This window comes from Podarcis pityusensis, assembly GCF_964106645.2.
Source record: "Podarcis pityusensis genome assembly, chromosome: 5".
In the NCBI taxonomy this organism is placed as follows: Eukaryota; Metazoa; Chordata; class Lepidosauria; order Squamata; family Lacertidae; genus Podarcis; species Podarcis pityusensis.
The window spans coordinates 69,501,992-69,509,609 of record NC_138032.1 but is presented as its reverse complement, the minus strand read 5'-3'; the positions used below and the strand labels follow the sequence as shown (position 1 = coordinate 69,509,609).

The 7,618-nt window shown below is 45.2% G+C and overlaps 1 protein-coding gene across 1 annotated transcript in view; it reads left to right on the top strand.

The window, feature by feature from the left end:
* The first annotated feature begins 1,131 nt into the window (after positions 1–1,131).
* The window catches only part of NPFFR1 (neuropeptide FF receptor 1), a 17,383-nt gene continuing 10,896 nt past the window's right edge, over positions 1,132–7,618 (top strand). Inside the window, exons 1-2 of the mRNA XM_081007566.1 lie at positions 1,132–1,880; positions 4,639–4,950. Coding sequence (XP_080863692.1) covers positions 1,865–1,880; positions 4,639–4,950 — 328 coding nt within the window. The 5' untranslated portion in view covers positions 1,132–1,864. The remainder of the gene's footprint in view (positions 1,881–4,638; positions 4,951–7,618) is intronic.

Genomic DNA, 7,618 nt, shown 5'->3' with positions numbered 1-7,618 from the left:
AGCCCCCATAGTTAGATTAACCTGCAATCAATGAGGCAAAGGGGCCGAGAAAGTTACCTGCCTCTGTTTGAGATCATCTCCCAAACATGAGGCACTTATGGCAAGACTTGGACCCGCCGCTGGAATGAAAAAGCCCATCTGGGACCAGAGAAGGTGATGTGTGCCTGTCCCCACCCCACAGAAAGGTGTGCTTTTGGAACTGAGGTATGAATTAGATTTGGAGGCAGTGAGAGAGAGAAATTATGTTGCTTGGGGCACAGAGAGAAAGACAGGGAAAGGCAGAGGAAAAACTGGCTGGTGGTTCTAAGCTGAAAGCATCTGGGGATCTTTCTGTGGGATCTGATGCAGGGCAGTGGATTTGCTCTCCAGTGGAAAGGCTGCAGCTCAGTGGCTGAGCATCGCTTTCCGTGCAGAAGGTCCCAGCTTCAATCTCTGGCATCTCCAAGCAGGGCTGGGAATGTCCCTCGTCTGAAACTCTTGAGAGCTTCTGCCAGTCAGTGTTGGCTGTATTGAGCTAGATAGACCAATGCTCTGACTTGGTATAAGACAGCTCTTTCTGTTCCTAGGATATTATAATGCTGCTTGCCTCCCTACGTTCTTCCTGGACTTGCCCATTTATTCTTGCCCATGCAAGTCGGCAGGTAAAACAAATGTGACCAAAAATGGCCTACACCTCCAGAGGGATCTCTGCTGCAAAAAGGAAATCAATTCCAGCCAATTGCCACCATTCGGGAGCCCTGAGAGGGTGTGGCCCTTGAGCTGGGAATGGTTCTTCTGGATCCCAGGAGAGAAAGCTGCAAATATGACTCAGATCTACCTGAATAGGGCTAACAGTGAAATGGCCAAGGGAAACAGGCAGACGATGTCCATTTTGGAGCAAGAGGAACCTGATAGAGAATGGGCTTGTTTTGATTTCCCTTGTTGCTCAGTGTGCATGGCCTCTAACCTCTCTTCCACTCTTTGCCAGTCTGTTCCTTCCAGTCCAGTAATTACTGGGCCAGGTGTTTGCCTGTGTGCCTCTGCCAGGTGTTGTTGTAACCATGGCACTGGGGAGAGGCACAACTTCCCCTCTCCACTGATAAGAGCAGCTTCCAGTTTCTCCTCTCAGTGAAGTCCGTTGGTGGGAAAAGATTCCAAGGAGCAGAGGCTGAAGGGAGGGGGAAGGAGAGAGAGAGAGAGAGCAAATTCAGGCACCGAGCAAAGCCAGTTAGCAGCATCTGCTTCGTTCACCAGCTGGATTGCAAACAGCCCTCCAATTTCCACCTGCTGCAGAGCAGATAATTCTGGAGCTGTTCATCAGAAGGAGCTGGGATAACTAGAGAGGACCTACACCCAAACCATTGCAAAAGAAACTTGACGTCAACAAGTCTTTTGGAACATTTTCCAAAAAGGCATCCTTGAAGTGTGTGTGTTCTCAAAGAGGAAAAAACCAAATAAGGGCAAACTGAATATTTGCAAAATCTCTGCGTGTTTGCTTCACTGAAAATCCTGCAGTGAGATCTTGAACCAACGACTGTTTGCAGAGTGCCTGATCTTGAAAACTGCTTCCATCGTACTGGAACAGAAGCAGAGAGGCAGACCTGGGGAAACGGGGTATTATAGAAAGAAGCAGCATCTTTGACAAAGCAACGCAAGCTCTCCAAACTGCAGGGCCACTGATTTAAGTGCAAGCAGCCGACTCTCAGGCCAGAATACTCTTCCCTTGAAATAGCATGACTGACTTATTAGTGTGTGTGAGAGAGAAAGACTAAGCCTAGAGCAAGGAACGTCGCAGAGCGGGACTGATTTGAATACTCTGGTCCACTGTCGAAAACTCAACCCCCCACAGATATAGTTGGAGAATAAGCTGGAGACTCACAGCATCATGGAAGATGAGGAAGGTAAGGACCTTAGATTCTTTATTTGGAAGAAAAATAAAATAAAACTTGGTTTGCTTAAGACCTGCTCTCCAAAGTTGATTTAAAAAAAACAATTAAGTAGATTTTTCTCATGCTGCTAATCCAGTCTCTGTGTAATTAAGTAGTTATGTGTGATCACCTAGCAATCAAGAAGAACTTTTTGATTTGATTGTTTGTTGCTGTTTCCCCTGGGCAAAACATGCTTTATTTTGAATGACCTAAACAGCTAGTGAAGGGATGTGTAAGGGGGGGGGGCGAGGCACCTGTTGTTTCTGTAACCAGTGCTTTGTAAATGCTGTTTTACATATCAAAGCAACTGTACAATGCCCCCTGTAGCTAAGTGCTGATTTGAACACTTCATTTCTTAGTTGGCTCTGATCCGTGCTTCCGGGGGGTCTCCAAGAGCTTTTTTGTTTTATAAGCCCCAGAATCAAGGAGTCCCATCTCAGTATTTGCTGTAACCCATGCAAGCTACGTAGGTCGGATTTGTGAAGTGCTTCAGACTGTCCTAAAATCTCCTGGGTCCACACAGCTGATGGGGACCAGTGGAGTCCACGTGGCTGCCGGCATTCGCCACAGAGAAGTCCTGGGAGGAAAAGAGCCTGCTCGTATGAAACCCCTCTTCCATGGTGCAGGGTTGCATGCCAAACCAGGAACAGGGGGGAACCTGTTGTCTGCACAAGGATGGATGTCATGGGATGGATGCAATGTCTGCATCTAGACCCCCATCACTGGATTGATTAGCCACTGTTGATCTGGCCAGCAGGCTCTGTTTGTGCCAGGGAGCAATGTGTCTCAGCCTACTATTTGTTTTCTCTTTGGGGAGGAAAATGTCCTCTCTTTTCCCCCTCACTCTTCCCTCAGAACATCCTGCTGTTGCGTCCATCCGCTAGTACCAAAATGGCTTCCGATTTCCCCAGATCTTGGCACACAAAGTACCTTCACAATTCTTCAAGGATGGGGACACCTGCTGCCCTCCGCCTGTTGCTGGACTCCAGCTTCCCTCAGCCCCAGTCAGCACAGTGAAGCAGTCAATCTTCTATGCTGACAGAGCAGAAGATTTTCAAATTACGTAATAGGGCTGTAGTTCAGGAGATGGCTTCCTAACTTCTAATGGGAAGGGACATGATGTAGGTGTTATACGGCCAGCAGGACTGACCTAAGACATTTTGCTGCTTCAGGTGGAACAATAAATAGCTCCCACATCTCCTCAAGTCACGATGCACAGCAGCACCCAAGATTAGCCAAGTCCTTTTCGCACCTGAAGCAGAAGATTCTCCCCAGGAAGAAGCTGGCCAGGTGTCAGAAACTAAGGAGACCCTCAGTGACAGCAACCACAGGAGTCTACCTTGGGCACCTTAAATGCTCACAAATTGTTTGTGGCATATGCTGTGTTTATTTCATATACATGAATAGCTTTGCTGGTTAATGTTTGCCTGCTGAAGAGGCACTTCAGTCACCAGGCCTTTATCACCTGAGTTGTATGTTTTTTGGATCTACCCTATTCTTGTGGATATAGTTTGTTTCAGACTGTTTTAATATTGCATTAGAAATTGTTGTAACCCTCTCTCGGAACATTTGATGCAGGGCAGATAATAACAGTAGTCGTAATAATAATAATAGCAATGACAAGTTTTCTGTCTAAAAACAAAAGCAAAACAAAGCTAAGATATGTGCTTTGGACCTAGAGAGGGTTAGCAGAGCTGTCATTATTGCCACATGAGGTTGTTGCACTGCACATTCCTGCCACATTCACACCATACATTTAAAGCACTATAAACAGTTGTTGTGTGGCCCCCCCCCCAAGTATTCTGGGAACTGTAGTTTGTTAAGGGTGCTGAGACTTGTTAGGAGATTCCCTATTCCCTTCACAGATCTACAATTTGCAGAGTGGTTTAACAATCTCTCTTCACAGGGAACTCCAGGAATTGTAGTTCTCGGCATCCTAACAAACTACAGCTCCCAGAATTCCTTGGGGGGGTAGCCACGACTTTTTAAAGTGGCATCATAGTACTTTATGGTGTGAAGATGATCTTGGAGTTAGTTGCCTTCTTTGGAGTTTTTTTAGGTCGGAGCCCATTCCCCTTTGGACTATGGTTGTTGGTTCTATTTTCACATGCCTCCCAAAAACAGAAGATCCTTTGGGGGAACGGCTGTAGCTCAGAAGTAGAGCATCAGCAGAAGGTCTTAGGTTCAATCCCCAACATCTCCAGATAGGGCTGAGGACTTCCCCAGCCTGAAACCCTGAGGAACCATTGCCATTCAGTGGTGACCATAGAGGGATCAGTAGTGGATTCTCATGTTCTATGTGAGTTGTGAAACCTTTGTGTCGAGATCGCTTATTGCCTTGAAGTGAAGAGGAGCTAAAATAACTGAACTAATTTGCAGTGAAGCAAGATGAAGGGAGAACAACGCCTCAGTAGGTGCAGGCAGGGGGAGAACTATATTATTTCAGTTATTCCAAATAGATAAGCTCCCTGTAAACCTCAATAGGTATGTGTTTTGTGTGCCACCACAGGCTTAGCTTTGTTTTCAGTTGCTGTTTTTAACCTTTAATGGTGTTGTTGTGATTTAAGCACATTTGATTTGAAGTAGTTTTCTGTAGGTTTAATGCAGGCCGCTTCGAGTACACTTGTGAAAGAGCAGGATTTAGATATACGTGAATACTTACAAGAGCATATTTTCACAAACCAATGAATTGCAAGTTTATCTTTCATTTCTTTGGGTTTTATCCACCCAGGTGACACATCCTGCCCTACCAACAGCAGCCCATCCTTCACCAGGAATGAAAGCCGCAGCCAGATCTATAGGGGGAACTATACCTTCTCCTCCTACTATCAGCACTCCTCTCCAGTGGCCGCCATGTTTATTGTTGCCTACGTCTGTATCTTCTTCGTGTGCATGGTCGGCAACATGCTGGTGTGCTTCATAGTGCTGAAGAACCGGCAGATGAGAACAGTCACCAACATATTCATCCTCAACCTGGCTATCAGTGATGTCTTGGTGGGGATCTTCTGCATGCCGACCACCCTGGTGGACAACCTGATTACAGGTGAGTGAAAGAACAAAGTGCAAACACATCGGAACATAAGAAGAGAGGCCTGTTGGATCAGGCCAAAGGCCAATGCTGACCTGCATCCTTTTCCCACAGTGGTCAGCCAGATGCGTATGAGGAGCATTTGGGTGTTTAGAGGCATATGGTCTCTGATACAGAAGGTAATACTAACAAAGGAAATGCTAACAAGTCTCCTGTGTCATTAGGACTGTTCGATAAGCTTACAGTGGTACCTCTGGTTACGGACTTAATTCATTTTGGAGGTCCGATCTTAACCTGAAACTGTTCTTAACCTGAAGCACCACTTTAGCTAATGGGGCCTCCCACTGCCGCCATGCCGCCACCACTCGATTTCTGTTCTCATCCTGAGGTAAAGTTCTTAACCCAAGGTACTATTTCTGGGTTAGTGGAGTCTGTAACCTGAAGCGTCTGTAACCTGAAGTGTCTGTAACCTGAAGCGTCTGTAACCTGAGGTTCCACTATATTTATAAATGTTGGGCCTTGCTGGTTTTGGAACCTATTTAGTGTCTCCAATAGGACTACCTTAAAATGACAGAATATGCAATTGTGCAGATGTTTCCTAGAATGCAATTATTTTCTTCAGGCAGACTTTCCTCATTTTGAAGTCTATCTTTTTTCTTTTGTGAGCTAAGGCAGCTGGTGTTCCTGTGACAAATACTGGTGGCAGAGTGACAGATATTGTATTCATAGATTAACTTCATTGGGAGACAGAATGAGAAGTATTGAGATTTATGAGGTTTGTTTTTTTCCATTCACGCAGAGAACAACTTGGTTTTGTTATTGGAAAAAAGGGCAACAGTCTCCAATAATAATTTCTGCTATGATTCTCCCCAAGGAGGGATTATCCTCTTCAGTTCTTTAACATGTGCAACATGTTTGCACAACCAAATGGTGGTACTTATGCCCTGCAAATTGTGTTGAGGTTAAGGATGCTGAAAAATCCCAATTGCAGAAACTGCTGGTGTTTGCTTATTTGTACCATGTCCAGAATGAAATCAATCAAGTGAATATGGTCAGTATTCACTGTTGTTGTTTGCTGTCGACAAATAATATATGATCGATGAGACACACACTCCTTGGAATTTGCACTTCATTTCCTTTGCATTAAAATAAATGGTGTGGAGTAACATAGTGATAACATAATTCATTACACATAATTTCACCATAGTAGACAGGAAGAAGGATAGCTTAATATTAGTCAGAAGCCAAACTGCAGTGGAATGGAAACAGCGCTGCAGCAACAAATTCAAGGCAGAACATAAATCAATGCCTTTTTACACCCATAACTGAAGCACCTAGTTTTGGGACTTCACAAATTTCATGACATTCCTAATCCTGACATCTTTATGTCTTTGTGCTCTCTGTAGTCAGAGGGGAAGAGAGTGGAAATAGTGGAGCAAAGAGCTGGGAAAATACTACTTAACTAGCAAAGGTGGCTGACAGAGGGTCTCTGAACAAGAATGGCTTGCAACCATTGGCTCTTGCAAAATAAGGAGAGTATCAGCAACTCTATTATTTAATTGTGTTCTATGAAAGCACAATTTCCAGTTTTGTTCTGTCCCATCTCTGGCCAAGGCTTTCTCTGTTCACTGAATGGTAGGCATGCCCAGTCCAAGAATTCTGCAAATTTTCTCCAGTGTTCCTCAAGACCATAATTTGTGAGAAAAGATAATGCTTCTCAGTGCTCATCCAAGTGACTCAGATGGCTGAATGATGAGTTCCAGTCAAATGCCATATAGACACCCAAAGACTGCAGCATGAGCTATGCCCCCAAAGTCCTTTCTCTTTCCAGAGCCACTTTTCCTAATTCACACCCAATGGGGATAGGGCATAAGGTGTCGGCCTTTGGCAGAGCAGCAACTGGTTCATTTGGAGCCAGAGATTTGGCAACCATAATGGCACCCTGAACTACACCACCACAACCACTCTATTCCTCTTCCTGACTTGTTGACCCATTGTATCCCTTCCAACCCTCCAACTCTATGATTCTATGATCCCCAGACCTATGGATTATAGCATTACCCCAATAGAGTCTGTTCTGCCTGCTATCCAACAATTCTGGGAGTGAAATTCCTGTACTTGAAAGCATCTCTCAGGGTTGGCCAACCTATGAAGCCAGGTGAGGCATCTGCCTCAGGCGGCAAGATCCCCAGGGGCAGCAAATCCCAACACTCATTGTTCTTCCCCACTTGTTCCTCATGTTGATCTCTCTTCACCCCTTCTTCCCTGGTGGGAGGACTCCCACCATTTGGGGATTTGCCTCAGGTGCCCAAATACCTTGGGCCAGCCCTAGCATCTCTAAACAGTAAATCTGGTTTTCTGGGTCGTATCAAAGTCTAAGATAGCAAGGATGTTCAGCGGCTGATTGTTACTCCAGATGGGAGGCTGAGAATTCACATTCTGCAAGCATTAGCATCTTTGTAACAGCCGGGGGGGGGGGGACATGGCATGGCAGGGTGGAGAAAAACAAAATCTAAAAGAGCACGAGTAATGTCTGCCTCTTTCAAGAAACAATAGCTCAAGGATTTGAATGTCAGGGGACATAATTGAACTTCTGCCAGCCATTCTTTCCTTCTTCCAGCAACATGCATATTCATTTCAGTGGAGAGCAACATCTTTTACAATGTACAGCATCCACGTTTGT